The sequence below is a fragment of the Pelobates fuscus genome, chromosome 1 (genome assembly GCF_036172605.1).
Source record: "Pelobates fuscus isolate aPelFus1 chromosome 1, aPelFus1.pri, whole genome shotgun sequence".
In the NCBI taxonomy this organism is placed as follows: domain Eukaryota; kingdom Metazoa; phylum Chordata; class Amphibia; order Anura; family Pelobatidae; genus Pelobates; species Pelobates fuscus.
Window position 1 is genome coordinate 319,731,511 of NC_086317.1, and position 25,679 is coordinate 319,757,189.

At 43.0% G+C, this 25,679-nt stretch overlaps 1 protein-coding gene across 2 annotated transcripts in view; it reads left to right on the forward strand.

The window, feature by feature from the left end:
- The first annotated feature begins 1,980 nt into the window (after window positions 1-1,980).
- JADE3 (jade family PHD finger 3) overlaps window positions 1,981-25,679 on the forward strand; it is a 60,519-nt gene continuing 36,820 nt past the window's right edge. The window contains exon 1 of one of the 2 annotated variants that reach the window (XM_063459392.1): window positions 1,981-2,049. Coding sequence is in view for 1 of the 2 variants with exons in the window: in XM_063459382.1 (XP_063315452.1) it covers window positions 20,382-20,427 (46 nt within the window). In the remaining variant the exon portion in view is untranslated. Of the gene's footprint in view, window positions 2,050-20,360; window positions 20,428-25,679 lie in introns of those variants that run through there. The other variant, XM_063459382.1, reaches the window with a different exon arrangement.

Below are 25,679 nucleotides of genomic sequence, written 5' to 3' on the forward strand. Positions count from 1 at the left end.
CCCCAGGCAGGCTGTGGCAATGCTCGGGGTGTGTAACCCCATCCCGGGACACCGAGCCCAGAGTATCCCCCCACACACGGCCCTCGGGGACACAGTGTGCTCAGCCCCCCCCCACTGCCCGCTTCCCGCCGGGGCCATGTGAGGACAGCCTGCCCATAGCTGCTCACTGCCTGTCACTGCACCGGGCTCGGCCCCTCCATCATACAGCCACACTGCATTTTGGCGCCAATGCTGCCCCCGGCACCAATCCTGTCACACAGCTTAACCTGCCCCCTGACAGCCGGGCTACACCGGCCCCCGGCTGGACAGCCCCCCCACCCTGTCAGCTGACTTGAGACAGCAGCCTCGGGCAGTGTGATGGCCCGTGCGGGTTTATAATGTGAATGCTGAATGGTATTCATGGACACCATGCGTGTGTTTATATTTATAATATTGCTCTAAGAGGGTCACGTGGTCCTTGCTGTGGCACACCTTCCTGCCAAAACATGAAGACATGGTGTGTTTCGGGGTTGAAGACATGGTGTGTTTCGGGGTTGAAGACATGGTGTGTTTCGGGGTTGAAGACATGGTGTGTTTCGGGGTTGAAGACATGGTGTGTTTCGGGGTTGAAGACATGGTGTGTTTCGGGGTTGAAGACATGGTGTGTTTCGGGGTTGAAGACATGGTGTGTTTCGGGGTTGAAGACATGGTGTGTTTCGGGGTTGAAGACATGGGGTGTTTCGGGGTTGAAGACATGGGGTGTTTCGGGGTTGAAGACATGGGGTGTTTCGGGGCTGAAGACATGGGGTGTTTCGGGGCTGAAGACATGGGGTGTTTCGGGGCTGAAGACATGGGGTGTTTCGGGGCTGAAGACATGGGGTGTTTCGGGGCTGAAGACATGGGGTGTTTCGGGGCTGAAGACATGGGGTGTTTCGGGGCTGAAGACATGGGGTGTTTCGGGGCTGAAGACATGGGGTGTTTCGGGGCTGAAGACATGGGGTGTTTCGGGGCTGAAGACATGGGGTGTTTCGGGGTTACGGGCGCGGTGTGTTTCGGGGTTACGGGCGCGGTGTGTTTCGGGGTTACGGGCGCGGTGTGTTTCGGGGTTACGGGCGCGGTGTGTTTCGGGGTTACGGGCGCGGTGTGTTTCGGGGTTACGGGCGAGGTGTGTTTCGGGGTTACGGGCGAGGTGTGTTGTTTTTTTGGGTCCAGGTAACCTCTACCCCTTTTGTTAAACCTGGAGTGTCAGTGGTTACCCATACTGCTGTTAGTGCCGAATGTAATATATAATACCATTAAGTTTCTGTGTGTTTGCTAGTTAAAATGAGAGATTCTTTATATGTTTAGCTAATTCAGTTAACTGCAAACAAATTCCATTAATGTTTGATCCAGTTGACTCTTAAATGAACACTATAACATTGGGAATAACCATGTATATTCTTAACACTATAGTGTAGGGATCGACCGATATTGATTTTTTAGAGCCAATACCGATAATCTGTGAACTTTCAGGCCGATAGCCGATAACTTGCCGATATTCTGTACATTTACCATTTTGAAAAAATAAAGTAATTCTAAAGGTAAATGCACAAAATATACATGCCACATGTAGTGGATGAAGTGTGTTTAGACAGGGGAGCTGTGTGTGTGTAGTGGATGCAGTGTGTAGTGTGTAGTGTGTATATATAGTGAATGCAGAGTGTGTGTGTTTGTGTAGTGTGTGTATAGTGATTGCAGAGCGTTTTTGTAGTGTGTGTGTATAGTGATTGCAGAGCGTTTTTGTATTGTGTATAGTGATTGCAGAGCGTTTTTGTATTGTGTATAGTGATTGCACAGCGTTTTTGTGTAGTGTGTATAGTGAATGCAGAGTGTGTGTGTGTATTGAAATTTGTGTAAAGTGGGGGGCAATTTTTTATTTTTTTTAAGGGGGGGATGGGGAGGGGCTCCGGCAGGACAGACACACCGACCCAGCCCCCCCGGGCCGTGACCGGACAGCTAGACCCCCGGGCCCCTCACCAGGACCTACCAAGAGCGGCCACCGTCATTGCTGAGGGAGCAGCCCCGGAGAAGGTAAGCCGATACCCGGTACCGGCCGGCGGCTGCCCGGTTATCCCCAGGCAGGCTGTGACAATGCTCGGGGTGTGTAACCCCATCCCGGGACACCGAGCCCAGAGTATCCCCCCACACACGGCCCTCGGGGACACAGTGTGCTCAGCCCCCCCCCACTGCCCGCTTCCCGCCGGGGCCATGTGAGGACAGCCTGCCCATAGCTGCTCACTGCCTGTCACTGCACCGGGCTCGGCCCCTCCATCATACAGCCACACTGCATTTTGGCACCAATGCTGCCCCCGGCACCAATCCTGTCACACACGTAACCTGCCCCCTGACAGCCGGGCTACCCCGGCCCCCGGCTGGACAGCCCCCCACCCTGTCAGCTGACTTGAGACAGCAGCCTCGGGCAGTGTGATGGCCTGTGCGGGTTTATAATGTGAATGCTGAATGGTATTCATGGACACCATGCGTGTGTTTATATTTATAATATTGCTCTAAGAGGGTCACGTGGTCCTTGCTGTGGCACACCTTCCTGCCAAAACATGAAGACATGGTGTGTTTCGGGGTTGAAGACATGGTGTGTTTCGGGGTTGAAGACATGGTGTGTTTCGGGGTTGAAGACATGGTGTGTTTCGGGGTTGAAGACATGGTGTGTTTCGGGGTTGAAGACATGGTGTGTTTCGGGGTTGAAGACATGGTGTGTTTCGGGGTTGAAGACATGGTGTGTTTCGGGGTTGAAGACATGGTGTGTTTCGGGGTTGAAGACATGGTGTGTTTCGGGGTTGAAGACATGGTGTGTTTCGGGGTTGAAGACATGGTGTGTTTCGGGGTTGAAGACATGGTGTGTTTCGGGGTTGAAGACATGGTGTGTTTCGGGGTTGAAGACATGGTGTGTTTCGGGGTTGAAGACATGGTGTGTTTCGGGGTTGAAGACATGGTGTGTTTCGGGGTTGAAGACATGGTGTGTTTCGGGGTTGAAGACATGGTGTGTTTCGGGGTTGAAGACATGGTGTGTTTCGGGGTTGAAGACATGGTGTGTTTCGGGGTTGAAGACATGGTGTGTTTCGGGGTTGAAGACATGGTGTGTTTCGGGGCTGAAGACATGGTGTGTTTCGGGGCTGAAGACATGGTGTGTTTCGGGGCTGAAGGCATGATGTGTTTCGGGGTTGAAGGCATGGTGTGTTTCGGGGTTGAGGGCATGGTGTGTTTCGGGGTTGAGGGCATGGTGTGTTTCGGGGTTGAGGGCATGGTGTGTTTCGGGGTTGAGGGCATGGTGTGTTTCGGGGTTGAGGGCATGGTGTGTTTCGGGGTTGAGGGCATGGTGTGTTTCGGGGTTGAGGGCATGGTGTGTTTCGGGGTTGAGGGCATGGTGTGTTTCGGGGTTGAGGGCATGGTGTGTTTCGGGGTTGAGGGCATGGTGTGTTTCGGGGTTGAGGGCATGGTGTGTTTCGGGGTTACGGGCATGGTGTGTTTTGGGGTTACGGGCATGGTGTGTTTTGGGGTTACGGGCATGGTGTGTTTTGGGGTTACGGGCATGGTGTGTTTTGGGGTTACGGGCATGGTGTGTTTCGGGGTTACGGGCATGGTGTGTTGTGATTTAAAAAAAAAAAAAAAATTTTTTTTAAGGAATCCCACCAGGCTGAACTGAGCAAAATACAAACATCAGAGATACTTATTTTTACATTTCCATATTTTACTACAAATCTGCTGCTTCAGTGGGGACTACTAAGATTTTCTTTTTTGTGCCAATCCTGTGCATTCACTTGTTTCTAATAGGAGCATTGTGTCTATTCCATATGTAGTTTAATAACCCAAGTTAGTTTCATTTATAAAGACATGAATAAAATTACTTGGCAGGCAAGTAAGAAGCTTCAGTGTCGACATGTGATTGGAAAACCTGACCATAAACTGGTGATGGTGGGGAGAGAGGACATCCGCTTGTAACTGCTACAGTTATTGACCATTGTTGCAGGTTTAATTAGCAGACAGGAGGAAGGCAGAGACCTGTGATCTCTAATACCATACATTTTTCAAGGTGCGTAGGTAGCTATGATGCTTGGTGTTTCCGTTGAAGGTTTAGGCAATATTTGTATTATATTTTATATATTAAAGTAACACTCCAAAAACCATAACCACTACAGCCAGAAGTGCTGTGGCACACTCCCTGAGCAATTTGTCAAACTGCTTGAGAAACAGTTTGAAAATTAAATGGGTCTCCTGCAGCAGAAGTCAGATGTCTCCCCTGGGCTCAGTCCTTACTCATTGGCTGAGAATGGTCAGCTGATGCTCGAAGCCAGTGGGTACCTAGTAGGACTAAGGTTAGTTGAACAGTATGACAAATTACTCTGGTAGGGCACCAGGGCATTCTTGGTACTATAACAACTACAGTGGGCTGTAGTTGTTAATCATGCTTGGAATGTTTTTTTAAATGGTTCTGACCTTTAGGATGAGTTGTCTCAACAACCTCTCCATAATTCGAGTGTTTTCTCATTTTCTTGGATTTTTCCAGTATCCTTTCACAATTTAAAGTTTACTGTGTGTATTTATGTATTGTGTTTACTATTGTGTGTATTCACAGGGTTATTTACTATGTTGAGAATTCACAGAGAATTTCAAAATTTAAGAGACACTATAGTCACCAGACCAACTACAGCTTAATGTAGTTGCTCTGGAGAGTATAATCCATCCCTGCAGGCAGTGTTTAAATTGCCAGTAGACAACTGAAAACAAAGCTGCGTTAAAGAATGTTTTCATTTTGACCTTAAATTTGAAATTCACTTTGAATTCACCTTGTTAATAACCCTGATCATGTCAATGGTTTTCGCAGTATCGGATGTACTAATAAAATATAAATGTACATTTATTACCCGATTTATGTATTATATATAATATACACACACATCGTACTTACTCGAATCTAATGCGCACTTCACTATTTAAACCTTTAAGCTTAAAAATATTTTTCCTTCCGAATGTAATGCTTATTTATACAAGAAGATACTACTATACAACATTGTGCTACAATGAAAATGTTTATTGCCATATACCATAGTAACATTGATGGTGTTTCATTTTTGGGTGTTAGGTTTATTCTTTCTTAAGCCCTCTTTCAGGAACAAAATTTGCCTGTGTGAATATGCTGGAATGAAATTCGCCAGAATGCTATTCGCCAAAAAATTTCACATTTTGCCCCGAATGTAATGAGCCATCGAATCTAATGCGCATTCAAATTTCAAAAGCAAACTTTGCTTTTGAGGTAGCTATTCATAATTTTTGTGAAATATAGGTCACGGTAAAATTTCTTATGTGTGAGCTTACTGTGACTGATTTTTGTAGGCTTTTATTTATTTTTTTCTCTTTCTTTTTGTGGTATAAATTGATAGAGGGAACTTGTTGATAGGGGCAGATCTCTAGCCCTTGAGAATGCATCTTTTTAGAGCATCATTCAGAATCAGAAATATTGGTTGAAACCAGGGGAAGTCAACCTTTTAATACCTACTGCCCACGTATGAATACTTTTTGATGGTAAAATTTCCTTACCGCTCACTGATGCCGCAGTAACTAAATTTTTTAGCGCAAGTACGAAAGGTTTTTTTAAATAAAGGAGGGTTTAAAAAAACAAACAAAAAAAAAAAACATGGTTATTTTTTTCATTTTTTGAGACATGGGTTCTAAATTTGTTGCACAATTTAACAACTGCTTTTACTCTTACCATGTTCTGCCTTCGACCTGTCGTGAGTGGCAGTACTGAAAAAAGTGGGTAGTCACCTCCTTAAGTGGACAAGTAGCTCTGCAAATTAAAGTAATTAAATTAATTCCCTCCTTCCTGCCTATAAAATGCCATGAAAAACAATAAAAAAGGCTGCGCCACAATCAGTAATAAAAAGCCCAGTTAAAAGGCAAAAGTCCAAATATATTATCCTTACAAATGGTCTTTTAGTGATGAGGTCTACTATTGCAGTGGATCCACTTGATATGCAAGATAAAAAGAGAGAAGGACAACCAATGGTGCAGTATGTAAAATTCAAATATAGACGTAAAGGAGTAATAATATAAAACTCACATTTGCCAGAGCTAATAACCAGCTCTGGGGTGAAGCGCATACAGCGGTTTAATCCCCGCTTGGGGATATCTAATATTGGATATCTAATATTGTGTTCTTTTATATATATTAAAGTATTTTTGGTCATTTTATTGTGCCAATTACCTTTTTTATAGACACATAATCTATTTTACCCTGGCTTTTTAGTATTATTTTATTCACCTTTTATTGGTTTTATGTAAAACCTCTGAAATACATCTTTGGAAGTTTCCTGTACCTAAAGAAATCCTTAGGTGGGGATAAATCCACCCACGCTGTCATCACAGAGCAGTTGGTCTGCTCTTGTCTTGTAAGTACATTCTTTTATTCTTTTATCAATATTACCATACAGTGAGCACTATTGGTTGTCTCTTTTTATCCGAGAATTGGACAACAGTGACAGAGAGGAATCCATTTATATCCCACAAGCGGGGATTAAACCGCTGTATGCGCTTCACCCCAGAGCTGGTTATTAGCTCTGGCAAATGTGAGTTTTATATTATTACTCCTTTACGTCTATATTTGAATTTTACATACTGCACCATTGGTTGTCCTTCTCTCTTTTTATCTTTCATATAAAGTGGATCCACTGCAATAGTAGAAGACCTCATCACTAAAAGACCATTTGTAAGGATAATATATTTGGACTTTTGCCTTTTAACTGGACTTTTTATTACTGATTGTGGCGCAGCCTTTTTTATTGTTTTTCTTGTCTTATTTTAAAGGGTTTGAGGGATTCCTTTTAAGGTTGCTGCCTATAAGTTAAGTAAGCGCTGTCTCATTCTTCCATTTTTTTCAACTATAAAATGCCATACCTACAAAACATCCCTAGTTCTTCTTGTCCCGGCATCGGGACGGACAGGTAGCTCAGATCAAGACTGGTGAGGCTCACGGGATGACACCTGGGGGAACAGGACCTGAAAGATCTACAGGTGGTTGAGTTGAGCGGCGCCCTTCCACATCGCGTTACGGAGTGTAAGTGGAGGGTAGATTTTATGCCAGCTAATGCATGTAAGAGGTCCCAGGCGGCCCTCCAATCCCGTGAAGTCTAGGAAAGGAAAACGACCGGGTTGCCTTGCGTTCCACGGAAGTTCTGTCTGTGTATGCGCGGTTTGGAACTTCAGTTTTTGGCGCAAAAATCTAAATTTGAAGCCTATTTATTCTGTGCATGGCCCTGCTTTCACCAAGAGTGTTTGTTTGTAAGCAGTGGTACACCGTATCACCAGCCCTCACACACTGTAGTGAGGTTTTTGAGGTGAGATTCACTAAAGTCTCTACTTTAAAAAATACTCATGTTATTTATAATGCAGGTTTGGATATTTTAATATTTTCTTATGTTCTTTCCAGAATATGTCCAGCCCTGCATCTCGGGGAAAAAACTGATAAAGAGAAAATGCCAGCCCCAGCGCACAAAAAGGCTTACTTGCAAGACCAAACATTTGTGTAGTGAATGTGCAATTCCGCTCCCAGACTGACTTAAGAAAAAAAATTAGCAACCAGTGTGCTGCTGAATTCCTGGAAAAATCAAAGCATCAAGAGATGCAATCATTTTTAAGTTGGTTCCAAGACAACTTGTCCCAGACTTTCACATCCTTTAAAGACACGATGAAGAAAGATAGCAGATCTGTTAAGACATGAGCAACACGATAAAAAGTGTAAAAGGCTGAAGTCTTCATCATATTCAGACCTCTTCGTGAGAATGTTCCAGCTCTTCTTTATCAAAAGGCTCTAGCCTAGACTCCAGTGTGGACAAATGCTTTCTGGCAGTGGATATTGAAGACAATAGCGGAGGGTTACAGGATAAAATCTCCAAATAAAAGAAATATCAGCAGCTCTTCTATCAGCAGCCCTTACCCTGTTAAAGAAGGCCGTTATAGAAAAGGTTCCAAAACGTCAAGAATACCAGGGAGTGCACTCTCGCCTTTTCCTGGTCCAAAGGCCAGACCAAACGTTCCGGCCTATTCCTGACCTGAAGAGTGTCCATGCCTCTATACCTTACCAGAGGTTTCACATGGAAAGTATTAAGGAAGTGACTGCTGTGGTTTAGGATGTGGAACCCTCAAGCAGTAAAGTGAAAGGCTTCCCCACACATCCCAGAGTTCTGGAATTGCTTCAGAGAGAATGAAAAACCCCCAAAAGACGAGCTTTTATTTCCAAACATTTCAAACAGATCTTCGGGCTACAGACCGAAGATAGATGGGAAGAGCTCCCTAAATTGGATATACAGGTGGCACAGTTGTCCAAGAAAACAACTATTCCAACAGGAGAAGTTTCGGGTCTGAAAGAACCCATGGACAAGCGTGTTGAGGCCTCCTGTAGACGGACATACATGGCGGCTAGCTACCTATGCAAAACAGCTATTGCTGGGGCAGCAGTAGTTAAAGCTCAAAATATCTTTCTTCAGTCCTTAGAAGACTTGATGGTGGATAATACAGATTAGGACCTGTCTCATTTGTATGACCATATGCAGTTATCAAATACATTTTTGCTGGATATGTCTGAGAAAATGTTAAAGCTGTCAGTCCGCATCATGGGTTTATCTTCAGTAGTCCGCAGGGCTTTATAGATGAGAATATGGACAGCAGACACTGCTTCAAAAGCTGTTTTGTGTGAATTGCCTTTAGAGAGGAATACATTATTTGGTTCCTCACTGGAAAAGATCATAAAGCAGGTGGTGGACACCAAAAAAGCTCTCCCACAAAATCACAGGGTGTCTAGGGATAACAGATACAGAAGATTTTGAAACTGAGGTCAGAGGCCTTTTTTTGTGGCCAAGACAACTACAGGAAATTTCGTAGACCTTTCAGATAGGTCAAAAGAGAGTCCTTCAACAAACAAGATGAGAAAAAAAGATATTGACGCCAGAAGAGTAGAGGGTCGGCCCAGATTCTTCATTCCTCAATGGCAAGAAACAACTTCAAATCGGTGGATATTGAAGACAGGATAAAATCATCAAAGAAAATAAATATCAGCAGCTCTTCTATCAGCAGCCCTAACCCTGTTAAAGAAGGCTGTTCTAGGCAAGGTTCCAAAACGTCAAGAATACCGGGGAGTGCACTCTCGCTTTTTCCTGGTCCAAAAGCCAGACCACACTTTCTGGCCTATTCTGGACCTGAAGAGGGCCAATGCCTCTATACCTTACCAGAGGTTTCACATGGAAAGTATTCTCTCCGTGACATACATTCTGAACGAAAGGATTACATGGCAAAGTTAGACCTAAAGGATACCTATCTCCATGTGCTGATGTCAGTGTCTTCAAGGAGATATCTCAGATTTACAGTGAAGTCTAGGAAAGGAAAACTGCTACATTTCCAGTTCAAGGCTCTACCTTTCGGCCTCTCTTCAGCCCCACGTGTCTTTACTAAGATCCTTCCTCCATTAACAGCGACACGAAGACTGAGTGGCATCGCAATCATCCCTTACCTGGACGACTGGCTCCTGAAAGCAGAGTCAGTATATCACCTATGTAGGAACCTGCAGAAGACCTTCAGTTTTTGCAAATCCATGGCTGGATAATCAATTATGAGAAGTCAGAAATGTGTCCTTCCACCCACATTCAGTTTCTGTGTGTGGATTCAAAGCTCTTTTACATTTCCTACCAGTAGAGAAACGTAAAAGAATCAGGAAGGAAGTTACCGTTCTCCAGAGAGGAGACTCCTGCTCTGTAAGAATGAGCATGTTAGACCTTCTTACCTTTACCATCTTAACTGTGAAATGGGCAAGGTCCGAAATCAGACCCTTACAGTGGAAAATCCTTTCCAAATTGTCAAAAAGGGATGAAGATTTAGATTCAGCGGTCAGTTTTTCATCCAGTGTAAAGACACAGCTGCAGTGGTGCAAGAAGTCAAGATTTTTAGAAATCGGTCTGTCCTTCTAACAGAGAAATTGGATAGTCATTACCACGGACGTATTGATAAAAGGCTGGAGGACACATCTAGGATCCCATTTTCATTGGGGAATACAGATTCAGTCAGACATTGTCACATACCTAAACCGATAGGGCGGTGTGAAGGTGTTTTCTCTCCAGTCTCTTTGTTCAGAAATCATGACTGGTCACAGGAAAATCTAGAATCAATCTCAGCAACATGCATCAAGGGATCCGACAATGTAATCTGGACTATCACGTTCCGGTTTAATATGGCCCCAGGTTATTGGCTAATCCTATCTCTTGTGGCCCACAGTGAATCCCCGAGTGCTGCTCAGGATCCCTGGATCGCCGCGGTCCTGAGTGATGCGCGGGGATTCACTGGGGGACAGGAGAACGCAGACGGACGTGCAGTCACTGCTCATCCTCAGTCTGCGTTCTCGCCATCTCTTGGATGTTGACATCGTGGAATTTGGATTGGAGGCAGACATTGTATTCAATCCCTCCCCTTGTTATACATCGCCCTGTTCCTTCTCTACTATTACACACCGCTTTACCTCTTGCCCCATCATACACATTTTTGAACGCTCCTGTCATCTCTCCTCCCCCTTATCCACCATCCTGCTAACCCTCCACCCCCAGATACCAAACTCCCTGTCATCTCCAACCCCCCGGAATAAAAGAGAGAAGGGACAGAATAAAAGAGAGAAGGGAAAGAATAAAGAGATGAAATATAAAGTATGCCGCTTGCAATACATTTTGTATAAATTAGTTCATTTGCATTTATTTTTAATGGTTTAAGGAATGTCAGGCAAAATGGTCGGCCCTCACGCATGTTCACTTCATCAAATCTGGCCCTCTTTGAAAAAAGTTTGGACACCCCTGATCTAAGCCAACAGCGTTGGACAGTCGGAATTGTCTCATCACCCTCTAGTCTTTGTGAAGCTGGTCCAAAAATTTGCTTCCATTCGGAGGGAAGATCATCCTTACATCCTGGATGGGTTCTCAATGTCATGGAAGTTCAGCATGGCGTATCTTTTTCCTCCAGTAGTTTTTATCCCCCGCATTGTGTCGAAAATAAGATCAGACGTTGTTTTACCTTTTTGGCTAAACAGGAGCTGGTTCTCAGAGGTCGATCGGATGGCAATAGACAATTGGGAACTCCCTTGTTCGAGCGATGGAGACCATAAAGATGACTGATGACATGGTTGCTGCAAGGATGATCCTTAAAGCCCAGGGCATTTCTGACAGTATTGGTGATATTCTTCTGTCCTCCACTTGCAGATCCACGAACAAGATTTACCTCCGATTCTGGCAGAAGTTCCTTTACAGAACACCAATCTATCTGTTCCGTGCATCCTTTCATTTTTGCAAGACTGGTTCTCTGCTGGTCTTAGTGTGTCTACTCTTAAGGTGCAGATATGAGCCCTCTGCCATTTCCTGCTTCAAGATTTGGCATCCAACAGGCTCATTCGTAGGTTTTTTTTTGTTGTTGTTGTTTTTTTTTGTTTTAAAGCTGTTTTTCTATAATGTCCTCCAAGGCTTTCTTCTTTTCCCACATGGGATTTGTCCGTTGTTCTCAAGGCTATGTGCAGTCCTCCTTTTGAACCATTGGATACTATACCGTTTGAAGATTTTATCACTGAAAACAGCATTTTTAGTAGGTTTGGAGAATTGCAAGCTCTATCATCCTCCTCTGAGTTTACAGTTTAAAGTGGTTTTACACCCGAATGCCATCTTTTCTGCTGAAAGTTCTCTCCAGACGTAACCTTAACGAACCTATCGCTCTACCTTCTTTCTGCCAAGCTCAATCTTCTGAAGAAATGGCACTGCCTGGATGTTAAGAGAGTGTTAGAAGCTTATCTCCTCCGTTCTGCTCCTCATAGAAAATCAGATAATCTGTTCATCAATTTGCAAGGTGCTTTTAAAGGTAAAGAGGTTTCTTGACCAACTATCGCAAGATGGCTGAATTTATCAAACTGGCTTATAAGGTCAGTAATCTCTCACTTCCTTTCCCGGTCAAGGCTCACTCTACTAGAGCGATGGCAACCTCATGGGCTGAGCGATCTTTAGCATCCCCAGAAGATATCTGCAGAGCTGCAACTTGGTCTTCCCTGAATACTTTTATAAAACATTACAGGCTGGATATATTCTCTTCCTTGGAAGCTGCTCTTGGGCGAAAAGTGCTCCAGGCGGTGGCCTATTGATTTCCCACCCATTGTTGTTGTTCGGGTATCTTGCTATATCCCACTTGTTGCAGTACTGCCACTCATGACAGGAAAAACAGTAATTTTACTTTTTTTTTTTTTTTTTTAATTCTTTATTTTAGTGTGCAAGAAAAGAATAACAAACAGGCTTGTTGAGCCACGACAGCGTCCGCAAGCTTATAATGGTCAAACATTTGCATACAGTGCCATGACATATGAAACAATTGCACTTTTTTAGTTTAAAGAAACAGGCTGAATCATAGATTATATTGTGAGACTTAGAACAGTATAGGCCCGAGACCCTATGTTAGTAAAAGGCAGATTATACAAGCTTTATACGATTATTAAATTACAGGCTTATGTGAGAAAATATCAGGTACAGATTTGGTGCTCCACACCGCTCTAGATTTACCACCAGGGGGCAGCGGGTCACCGAGCCCGCCAGATTTAGCTTTCATGTAGGCCTAGGCATTGTTAAATGGTATCTATGCAGTAATACTATCAATTATGGTTAATACATTTAAACGTATAAGCACACATTCGTAAGTGTATGTGAGCTATGGTCACATTAATGCCCAAACCAGCGTAGTGTAAATTACAGGCTGGACAGTACTTTTACTTAAATAAGTAACATACGATCATTTTGCCCCAGAGACCTCTCCATTTTTATATTAGGCAGTATGCAGAGGAATCTCGCCCCGACAGGCTGATCCATGGTTCATGATGGAGAGCGTGTGAGTATTACAGACAGCAGTTATCAATAATCATAAAACAAAAGGAGAAAGCTTAAAATAAAGGTTAGAACTCTGCACGATGTTAAATGTTACAGCGTGGAGGCAGACATCCCAGGGACCTGCTGTTAGTGTCCACCTCCAGCTGCAGGCTGCTTTGCTCGGGGATTCCGACTGCGCGGCGGAGAGTTCATGTGAGCCTCTGCCTCCCTGTGGACATGCTGTCGTCAAGTGTCGTGATCTTGTGTGAAGGTATATCGGGTTGGGTCCTTCTGTAAAGTGTCCCCTCTTGTCAGACCGGCCCGAAGGTAAGTTCTTTGGTAGGGAGCAGTGTGGGCTGATCTAGCCTCTACAGCCACGCTGTCAGTCTCCTTCATGGCTCTGTAGTGAGCTTGGCCCGCCGGGAGGGAGAGGTGGTGTGAGCGTTCAAAATTTAGTTTGCCGCTGAGTTGCACGCGGTTCAGGATCTCATCCGCAGTGTGGAGATATTTCTTTGCCGCAGGTGCACCGCTGTTACCGGGGTCTCGGGGCTTGGGCCGGGATAACCCCCACCGGCCCCAAGGGGGGGGGACGGGACCTGCTCCATGACCTCGAGGGTGCCGGTATAATTCAGTCGGGCGGGATAGCAGGGCAGCGGCCGTCTACCCCGCTCACCGCCTGAGTAGGCCTCATCCTATGCGGACGACATGAATCATTCTGGGGGACTAAAACACGGAGTGCAAGCCTCTCCCCAGGTCCAGTGTCCCTTTATGTATCGGACCGCGTTCTCTGGTATTCAGGATGGTACCGGTTCAGCTTTAATTTCTTAAAATTTCGCCTGATTACAGGAGCTGTCGTTTCATGCGGCTGTCCTGCATGGCGGTCAGGCCCCGCCCCCTCAGTAATTTTACTTTTAATTACTGTAAATTCTATTTTCCTTAGTAGAGTGGCAGTACTGCATGTTTCCCTCCCATTGGAGAATAAATAAATTTTTGCAGTAAAATTACTGTTTTTCTTTTATGTGCATGCAAAGAACAGACAGAATCACTATGCCCTAACAGCATCAGTAAGGCAAGTAATATCATAAAGCATATTAGTATAAGACATACTGGAATAACTTTTTTTTTTTTTTTTTTTTTTTTTTTTTAATAGAAAACATGAGTGGCAATCAGGATGACATTTGTTGGATGCTAGATGGACATTGTGTAGTAACAAAGATAAGTCATGCCTCTATTTAAAATTAAATGAAGAGAATTAAATGGACAGTAGTCTATAGAAGTACATGTACTGAGCATCTGATAAATAGCTTAAATCACTTTGAAACAAAACTATGGACTAAACTAGGCTTCAACACTGTCGCAGATTGATTAAAATAAAACGATAAGATTTGTAAAGCTTAAACAAACAAAAATATAACCACTCGAGCATCTAAAAGAGCCACATATGAAATAAATAATTTTGGGTGTGTATAATAAGTAGACTTGAAAAGATTCCTCTACTCAAACTCTTAATGCATATGTGTCCGCTTGTTAGCCGACTCCTAGTGCTGGAAAGACACCCTCAGGCCTTCCCAGGATTCCTATACAAAGCTCTGCTTATAGAGGTAACCAAAGGGGTATCTCCCTTGTGATCCAGTGAACTTAAAAGCCTCAATAGGTAGCTGCCATCGCAGAGTAGACAGAGACCTCATATTGAGCTGGAGACGTCCCCTTATGAGATAATGGCACCGACCTATATGTGCCGTACAAAGCCTTCGGTCAGGCTTAAAATACCTCTTTTAGGGGGCCTGTGGCTTCCTGGGGGTCGGAAGCGTGTCAGGCACCGGAATCCAAGTCAGGCTGTGGCTGCCACTTCCCCTCTGGGCTCGCTGCTCCAGTTTTGCCCAGATCTTATCGCAAATGGCCTTATAGGTCTGACTAAAGGCTGTCTCCCAAGCACACTCTGCTTTATGCCGACTGTGGGGACTGTAACTTGAAGTCGGTGGCCATCTTGGCAGTTTGCTTTCTTGCTGGCTCACTGAGCTAGTAGCCGGAGGATGGTGAGTATAGTGATGCCCCAGGGTGGACCGGAATAACCCCTCCAGTCCAAAAAGGGGGAGACGGGGCTGCGTTGCAGGAACTCAGGCAGATTGGATTGCTGTAGTACAAGGGATCGTCCGCCTCCCTGCACACATTGGCACTCGAGGACTTGGCCGCACTGTCAAGAACTGATCCAAAATAGTCAATATCCAATGAGAAGGCTCCAATTTAGCTCCAGCTCGGTCTGCTATATGATAGGCCAGCTTAGAAATTGAGTTTTAGCAGACTGGAACAAGTCTAGAGATTTGCAGGAGCTAGTATGCTAAGCATCCTGTCAGAATGGCAGTCAGGCCCCACCCTCCCAAATCCTTTAAAAAAAAAAAAAAAAAAAAGTCTATTTTCCCTTTTTATTACAAATACCACTAACAAAGCTGTATTAGGTGGCCATTTTTATTACGTGTCACCATAAAAATAAATTCCCCCCCTTTAAAAAATGTTTTTCCTTTTTACATTTTTTTTTATTCTTCTCTTTGCTCCTTCCTTATTGCAATCACCAGCAGGAAGGCTGAACTAGGTAGCCCACTTTATTATTCGTCAATAACAACAAATAAAACAGAAAAAAGGAATATCTTTTCAAAAGGGTTCTCTTTTTCTTTTCTCTTGATTCTCTCCTCCTCCTTCCTTTACGTCTTTTTCTTTTCCTTTTTTCTTTTCTTTTATGTTAAGTAAACCGAAAATAACAGAATTTAGCTCGCCAAAATTCGATATCAGAAACGCCACACTTCTTGCAGTCCCTGCTTTCACATCGAGTGCATTAACTCCCCTCTTTTTCTGGCATGTTACATCATCACGCCCCAGTCTGTCCCACCCAGGAGTGCAGCCATGCTTGGGCTTGCTGTTAGCCATTGAGAGAGGTTTAGCAAACAGAGGCGTTCACGCAATGCGTGTTGGGCGTTTTTGTGAGGTGCGCGCTTGCACGAAACATGTGGTTCTGCTGATGAACCTAGGGTTGCAGATAAAACCCACTATGAAAGCTTGATTTAGTAGAGGGGGATGCTGTTTTTTTTGTTTTTATACTGGACTTTGCAAAATAAACCTACGTTTCAATGAAAATGTAAGGGTTTTAAATGTTTTATTTATTTTTTTGCGGCCCACATAAACTTGAAACCTTGTTTATGTGGCCCGTGCTAGACTTTGAGTTTGACATGCTTGATGTAGGTTGTTTGAGTAAGGCCTTCTTCAAGACTTGGTTCGTTATTTTGTTTGTAATTGCCTGTTTTGTCTTTTTATATCCTCTTTCGAATTGTAAAGCACTGTGCTCTATAAATTCTAATAATTAAGAATAAGTTTGGTGCTGACTTTCCTGTCATTGGCTTTGTAATTTATGTGACTGCATATGACAGTACCAGCTGTTTGCAGTGCTAGGTTGCCATTGAGGAACCTATGATTGCCACATTGCCATTGGGGAAAACACAGAGGGATGCTATGTTTGTCAGGGAAGGACTGGCAACTGTTTTTGAGATGTGGGGGAAAGTAAGTAAAAATTAATGACCTTTTTGGTGCTCAAACTCACACACAGTTACTCACACATAGCATGCAATATTTTGTCTTGACACATAGTCACTGAAAAAGTTGTGAGGTTAAATATTCTTGCAATCTCCATCAGAATTATTTGTGCATGTTTAAAAGACGCTTTCCACCATGGACAACTGGTGTGTATTCTGAATTCATGATCACTGTCTTATCTCATCCTGTAAACACTTACTGTCCCCCTCTTCTTTAACACTTTCCTGACGTTAGGGCGTAGCTCCGGCCTTCCCTGCAGCCTCTATACTTACCCTCGTCACTGGACAGTTCCCCTTCAGGCAATCTTATTGACAGATTGCCTCGGTTGTTTGATTTTTATATATATATATATATATATATATATATATATATATAATCTCTATCCCTTTTTTAAAGTGTATTTAGATATTAAAATAAATGTAAATACTTTTGTACTGGCTGTATAACTGTACTGACTGTTTTAGAGCAGTAATGATGACTATATCAGGGAAAGTGCAGTTTTTGTGTGAAAAATGCATAAAGCCAATATAAACACTTTGGTTACTAAAAAAGGTTGGACATATACCCCATTTTGAATACAATTGGTTGTCTAGTTTTGCAAATGGTATGCAATGATGGGGAATAATTTTAATTCCTGGGCTGCCATATGGGCTCAAAGGTACCATAATCCCAGGAAACCTATTTGGCAAATTTCAATGTGTAGAAACCTAAATGAGCAAGCCCCATATTTACGGTTTAACCCCAAAGTATTGAATCCAATGCTATTTAGGTCTGGCCCTTCCACTTTTCTCCAATTCTTAAACAGGAAGACTTGGGCAGGGGTGCTGCTGATTGTTTGAGAGCATCAGTTGATGCATTCAGCCAATCGGCAGCACCACCTTTGTCTGAGGCTTCTGGTTTGCTAGATTCAAGACTAGCAAACCAGAAGTTAAACTTTTCGTTAATGGTTTAACCCTGAAATTTAAATTGACACGAGGCACCTACTGGCACCATAACAACTTAATTCTGACTTTTTACAATGCAACACATTTCTGCTACTTCTAATCACACTTAACCAAACTTTCAGGCTTTGTAGTCTCCCTGATTAGATTCACAAACAACACTGTTTTTTCTTGCTCTTTGGAGGAAGGTGCTCGCTCTTTTAAAAAATAAAAAAAAATAATAATAATGATATTACTATGCCAGGGTCTCATATTGGACCTGAAGCACCGTTAAAGTTATGATAAACTTTCCTAATATTTCTTTTTGTATTTTCTTGCTCTTTTTTTATTGTACATATTCTTGAATTTGCTCAATAAAAATTATACACAAAAGAAAGTGTTGCTGCCTTTGCAGATCAGGTATTTATTCATATGCTTAATTAAAGTAAACGAAAATTGACTGGATAATTTAGACTATAATTGCCACACTATTGACTACGCAAATTTTGCAATATGGTTTACAATTGTGGGTTTAATGAGTAAACCTCTTACCAACTGTTGCCTGATTGTTTGTTTGGAGTGTGCTCTGTCAGCATCGGCATGCTCTCTAGCCAACAGAACTGGATGGTGAAGTGTTTTTTGCCTAATGATATTCTCCTTGCTACAATTGAAGTGGAGTCTTTTTCTAAAATACACAAAATACATACAATCCAATTGTTTTGCTTGTCATTTGCATACCTTAAGGGATCCTATAGTGTCAGGAAAACAAACCCGTTTTCCTGGCACTATAGGCTTCTGGAGTGCTCCACTTTTTTGGGACCCCCCTCCCGCAGCACTGAAGGGGTTAAAGCCCCCTCAGTCACTTACCTGAATCCAGCGCCGTTCTCCCTCGGCACTGGCTTAGGCTGCGCCCACGCATCGACAGCTGGCCGGGGAGACCTAATGAGCATATTCAATGCTTTCCTATGGGGAAAATCTAACGCTGGAGCTCCAGCGTCAGATAACGGACCAAAAATCTGTTTGAATTCCTGAAGCCCTCTACTAGTGGTTAGACAGCCACAGAGGGCAGACTTAGAGCTGCAATGTTTTAAGGGACCGTATAGTCACCAGACCAACTACAGCTTATTGAATTTGTTCTGGTGAGTAGAATCACACCCTTCAGACTTTTTGCTGTAAACACCGTCTTTTCAAAGAAAATGCAGTGTTTACATTGCAGCCTAATGATAACTTCACTGGCCACTCCTCAGATGGCTGTTAGAGATCCTTCTTGGGTCATGGCTGCCTAAAATGCATCCAAACATTCAGTATCTCCTCCCTCTGCATGCAGACACTGAACTTTCCTCATAGAGATTCATTGATTCAATTCATCTATATGAGGAGATGCTGATTGACCAGGGCTTTGTTTGACTTGTGCTGGCTCTGCCCCTGATCTGCCTCCTTCACAGTCTCAGCCAATCCTATGGGGAAGCATTGGGATTGGCTCAGAACAACACTTCTGATGATGTCAGCAGACAGCTTGCTATTCTGAGGCAGATAGGTGCAGAGCCAGCAGCTTCAGGCTTGAATACAAATAAGATTTTACTATATTTAGGAAGGCATGAGAGACCAGGGCGGCTAGGTGGTGGATTTAACATTATAAGGTCAGAAATATGTTTGTGTTCCTGACCCTATTGTGCTCCTTTAATATTGCAGCACTAATTCCAAAGGGTCGCAGCACACAGACCACTTCAATGAGCTGATGTGGTCTGGGTGCCTACAGTGTCCCATTAATAGACATTTCTTCTCGTTCATGGAAAAAAAAAGGCTTCTTACCTATGTAAATAATAAGAATGGAATTTTGAAGAAAAAAATTAAGGTAATAATGATTTCCCTCTTTGATCTCTTGGGTATATATACTGTTACAGTGCTGATATTTGATCATCTCATTCTATTGATCTTGCAACCTGTTTACTTTTCCCATGAATATTGTTGTCCAAAAGTAATATTCTTAATCCTCTATTTCTGTTGATTGATACATGGGGAAACTTTGCAGTGTCTATAATGTGTAAATATAATTTGTCTCCAAAAGTATTTGCTACAAAATTAACTCCATAGGCAAAAGTAAATAAAATAAAAAAAAAATAATAAATGTGACTAATAGAAGGAATGTTTTGGTAACTTAATGTAAGTTCTTCTCATCACATGTCTGCAAGATAACTGGCTTTTAGTACATTAATTGTATGCCTTGACGTATTATTGCCCTTTTCACTGCTCCTGGAAATACACCACACTTACCAAGCAGAACATTGCAAGCTGTTTGACATTTTAGCACTGTTATTCAAATGGCACGATTCATTCTGTGCTTTTAAATATGTAGTTTAAGAGATATGTCGCTTATGCTGCAGGCTTTTAAAATAAGTTTTAATAGTCAACAGTGACATTTTAAGTACCAGATAAATTTGGCATCTGTGGTTTATTTGATGCTGTAAATCCTATCACCTTTTGGGTTCTAACTAAGTCAAAACTCTGTGGCAATATACCAACCATTTCTTGTTACTGGTCCATATAATGTGGTAGTTTTCTGTGATAAACATGCCTTAAGAAGAGGCTGCTGTCACTGTGTACATTCATAACTCTCACATGGTGCCTTGCATCTAGGAAGAGCGTGAACACTTGATAAGGCTTTTTCTAGTGCGGAAACGGCCTTGTAAACCAGGAGAATATGGAGTATTAATGACCTTGGCCATGTATCAGAGACAGTCTAGCTCATCGCTGTAGTGCACGTGGCTCTATTCTACGTAAGCATGTTATTGAGTTAAAAAGAGCAGAATGTTGTACGTCATTTCAGCATTGCTGTTCCTGTCATTAGATGGAGGTCAGCGCTTCCAGATTTGCTGTATTAAGGAGAAAGGAACAGCTCTTTCAAATTCTTGCATAATCTTTCAGAAAGGAGGGATTAGCACTGGCTTGTTCTCAGGCTTGCTTGGGAATAGTATACTTTGGCATGAGGCCCTTGGTGTATTCAAAGCTGTGTTTTGTTCCTGTCGCCGGTGAGTGGCCAATTGTTGTTTTTATTTTCTTTAAGACCGTGTTGATACTTAATATTCTGCTTGAACAATCAAGAAAATGAAACGTTCTACGGGTGCATTTTAGCCATCATGTACTTGTTATACGTATATTTGTCTTTTTTTTTTTTTTTTTTTTAATAGATCCCATTTCTCTTATATTTTCTTCACAATTTCCAATTCTTAATGTTCCTGTCAATTTTCACAGAAGCTAGAAGCAAAAAAAAGCAGTAAAAAAAAAACGGAATCCTTATTTTATTTTCATTTTGCTAGAATCTCCTTCATCTACAATAGGGATTTTATTTAAAAAAAAAAAAAAATGTAAGCCATCAAATCCACTTTGAAAGCCTTTGGTTTGTTTATTAATTTTGTACTTATTTTTGTATCGATTTCCCACAAATGTAATTACTTCCACTTGAAGTTGGTAGATAGTCAATACATTGTGGTGTTACTCCTTGCAAGGGATTCTGGGTGGGCAGATAAATACAACAAAGAATAACCTTTTTGCCTCATTATTCTATTTTTAACACGGATTCCTTGGAGTTTGTTTGCTGTATACAACAGCTTTGAAACACAGCTCAGTAAGTGATGCAAAGCCTGTGAACCACTCATGGACAGCTGTTTCGTTGTTAAAGGGAAACTCCAGTGCCAGGAAAACAATCAGTTTTCCTGGCACTGCAGGTCCCCTCTCCCTCCCACCTCCCAATCCCCGGTTGCTGAAGGGGTGAAAACCCCTTCAGTGACTTACCAGATGCAGCGACATGTCCCACGTCGCTGCTTCTTCCTCCTCTGCATTACGTCGGCCGGTGGGCAAGACTGATCCGAGACCTAATGCGCATGCACAGCAATGTCGCGCATGCGCATTAAAGCTCCCCATAGGAAAGCATTAAAAATGCTTCTCAATACTTTCCTATGGGGAATTGAGCGACGCTGGAGGTCCTCACACAGCGTGAGGACGTCGAGCGACGCTCTAGCACGGACAATCTGTGCTAAAGACACTAGAGGTGGAGTTAACCCTGCAAGGTAATTATTGCAGTTTACAAAAAAACTGCAATAATTACACTTGCAGGGTTCAGGGTAGTGGGAGTTGGCACCCAGACCACTCCAATGGGCAGAAGTGGTCTGGGTGCCTGGAGTGTCCCTTTAAAAGACCACTATAGGCACCCAGACCACTTCAGCTCAATGAAGTGGTCTGGGTGCCAGGTCCATCTAGGGTTAACCCTACAGCTGTAAACATAGCAGTTTCAGGGAAACTGATATGTTTACATTAGGGTTAACCCAGCCTCTAGTGACTGTCTCACTGACAGCCGCTAGAGGTGCTCCCGCACTTCTCACTGTGATTTCACAGTAAGAAGACGCCAGCGTCCATAGGAAAGCATTGAGAAATTGAGAAATGCTTTCCTATGGACTGCCTAAATGCGCGCGCGGCTCTTACCGAGCATGCACATTCAGCAGATGACGTCGGAGGAGGGAGGTAAGTGTTTAACCAATTCCTCCCCCTTCAGCCCGGCGGGAGGGGGACCCAGAGAGGGGGGGAGGGCGGGGGGGGACTCAAAGACCCTATAGTGCCAGGAAAATGAGTTTGTTTTCTTGGTACTTTAGTAGTCCTTTAATGCAACTCATCAGCATGAGGTTGGTTACTGGCTTTCTATTAATGTTTGGAGTCACTTGTGGAGCACAAACCAAAAACGTTATGGGGGCGGGGCTTAGTGATTGAAAGTTGTTTCAAAGCTGTTGTATAATTCAGCAAACATGAATTCCAAGGAATCCATGTTTAAAATATAGAGGCCTGGGTGTCTAAGGGTTCTGTGCAGTATCTTAGCTGTTTCTAGAACTGCACTCTTCTGGACAGAGACCTCCGATGTCCCACCTGGAATTTGTTGAAGCCCCTCCCCCAAGTTACAGCCCCTAGTGCTCCTTTCACAACTCGGACTACTACTGCCTACACTTTCCACATCCGTTTAAGGTACCGTATATACTCGAGTATAAGCCGACCCGAATATAAGCCGAGGCCCCTAATTTTACCCCAAAAAACTGGGAAACTTATTGACTCGAGTATAAGACTAGGGTGGGAAATGCAGCAGCTACTGGTAAATTTCTCAATAAAATTAGATCCTAAAAAAAATATATTAATTGAATATTTATTTACAGTGTGTGTATAATGAATGCAGTGTGTGTGTAAGAGTGCAGTGTGTGTGTGTGTGTGTGTATATAAGTGCAGTGTGTGTGTGAGTGCAGCGTGTGAGTGCAGCGTGTGTGTGTATGAGTGCAGTGTGTGTGTGTGTATGTGTTGCGGTGGGGGGGTGGGCAATTTTATTATTTTATTTATTATTATTTTTTATTATTTTATATTATTATTTATATTTTTTTCATTATCATTTCTTCTTATTATTTTTTATTTAATTATTATTTTTATTTTCGTCCCCCCTCCCTGCTTGATGCATGGCAGGGAGGGGGGCTTCTTCCCTGGTGGTCCAGCATTGGCAGTTCAGTGGGGGGGAGAGGGGGCTGGCAAAGATCTTACTTACCCGTCCTGCAGCTCCTGTCAGCTCTCTCCTCCTCCGCGCCGTCTGTTCAGCTCTTCTGTCAGCTCACACTGTAAGTCTCGCGAGAGCCGCGGCTTTACACTGGGAGCTGACCGAGGTGCTGAACGGACGGCGCAGAGGAGAAGGGAGCTGACAGGAGCTGCAGGACGGGTAAGTAAGATCTCTGCCAGCCCCCTCTCCCTCAGTCTGTATTATGGCAATGCAAATTGCCATAATACAGACTATTGACTCGAGGATAAGCCGAGGTCCGGTTTTTCAGCACAAAAAATGTGCTGAAAAACTCGGCTTATACTTGAGTATATACGGTATTCTTTCTGTTCTTGGTATTTGTCTATCTTCTCATGGTTATTCTTCCTGATGTTATAGTCACTTGGTATTGCTGTATCCACCACCACTGCAGTCTTCCATTCCTTGTCTACCACCACGATGTCAGGTTTTGCTTGTCTGTTTGGATCTAGAAGTCCCATGGGATCTTGGTTTTTAGGAGCTTTTATTTTTTTATTTTTTTTCAAACCAATCCCTTTCTTTACACTTCCTGAAGGAGGTCAAGTCACCTCTCACATGTCCATTAAAAAGCTATTTTACAATTACTGTCACACACTCATAGCTGCCCCACCAGACCACCATTCTCAAGGTATTGCTTTTAAAAACAAAAATCCTGATGTGCTGATCTCCATTCTGCAGCTCTGCCTTCCTGGCTGAGATCATCAAGATTAATCAATCCAATGGTCATGAGGAATATTGGAAGGGTATTTGCAATACGCTATGTTACACCAATAAAATGCTCTCTTGGATAGTAATTTGGACTCTAACCGAGTTTACTTCGATTATTGCTGCAGAAGGACCTTGTGTGACTCTTTTTATTTATTTATTTTTTCCTCTTTTCTTCTTTTTTGCTTAGTCTTTGAAGTGTTGTGAATTTGGCATTACCTTTTTGAAACGTTAGATTTGTTGAGTAAGTTATAGAAGCACTTTTTCATTGTTTCACTTCCATACTGTCAAATAGTGTTTTGTACAATCTTTATTTTGTATGCAATTACTCTGAGAAAACAAGAACTTGTCCAGCAATAGTGTAAAATGGGTATTTATTTTTATTATTTGACAGTGAAGTCTATTTTGAGCACCTAGGGGATTTTTATGTTTTGTTATTGCTTTTTACTTTTGTTTTGTTAAAGGGACATTCCAAACACATTAACTGCTAGAGCCCATCCCACAGTATTGGAACAATTTAAGAACAGTTTGACAACTTGCCTTGCGGCTGCAGTGAGCCATTTGGTGCTGGGTGATGCTCTTTGGCTGAAAGCTCTCAGTTGACGCTTTCAGCCTAAGAGCTGGCCGTTCATCATAAGTTGGCAAACCTTTTTAAAACTATTTGACTGTTTATTGTGCTTTTGCTTTGAGTGCCCCTTTAATGGCTGAACATAAGTGGAAAACTTAATCAGAAAGGTGTGCCTTAGACATAAGAAACCATTTCTTTGTCTTGATGTGTGTAAGAGTGTTAGTTATGGGTCTTGGAGCAAATTAGACCAGTGCTCTTAGCATACCATTGCCATCCAAGCTGAGTGGAATTGCATTTGATAACCCTAAGCATAGTTTCTGTTATCAGTGCACTACAGAGAATACAGACTATGAAGTTTAGGTGTTTGACAATTTATTCTAAAACCAATGATGCCCATTGAATTGTTAAACCTTAAAGTAAGACTCAAGCATTATAAATACGGACATCTAATGGGAAATGTATTTGGCCAACTAGGGAGTTTCCATAGCAATCATAGCGCATGCTCTGTGGTTGCTATGCTTAGAAAAGCAGAAGGACCACCTGTGGAACGTCTTTTTCTTGGCATATGGTGGCAGTACAATAGGGTTGTACTCTTCCCTTAGGGCAAGCATCTGAAAGAAATAATTAACATAAAAAGTTCCTCCCCTTACCAGGTATAAGAGACCCTGCAGCCTTAGGACCTCAGTTCTCTTTCTTGTTCCAACAGGAACGGACGGCATCTGGAAGTTGGAAGGATTGGTGAGTCACATGGGTTGCTGCCAGGGGGATTCGGCCTGATAGCCTCCCGGGTGGAGCGCTGAGTGGCCATGGGACATACTGCAGTTACGGAGGCAGGTATGAAAGCCTGCTTTTATGCCACGTGAGGTCACCGGCTACGCAAGGAGGCGGTCCATTAGGGCAGCGAACCCCCGTCGGAGGAGCATGCGCACAGCGGTGGAACGCACGCCTGGGTGGTTTTGCGTTCCACCGGAGTTCCGACCGCGCTATCGCGCATGCGCGGGCTGAACTCCCCGGAAATGGTGCCAGATTTGAAACGATCTGCCTATATATGCTGTGCAGATCTTTCTGTCAGCATGGATGCTAGGCAGTGAAGATCTCCCGTGTCACCAGCCCCCCCACACGGGTCAGAGGTTTTAGAGGTAGGATCCTGCTGGTTTCTAGGTATTTAAATTATTTTTCGAATACAAATATTGTTTACATTTTGTGTATTACAGATATGTCTAGCCCTGTTTCTACTGACAATATGGATAAAGACAAGGTTCCTATTCCTGCTTCAAAAAAAGCTAGTTCCAAGTCTAAGCATCTCTGTTGTCTAATGCTCCACTCCTTTGCCAGATGGGTTTAAGAGGAAAATCTGTAATATTTGCTCCTCATTATCGCTAGAAAAATCCAAGCAACAAGAAATGAAGTCT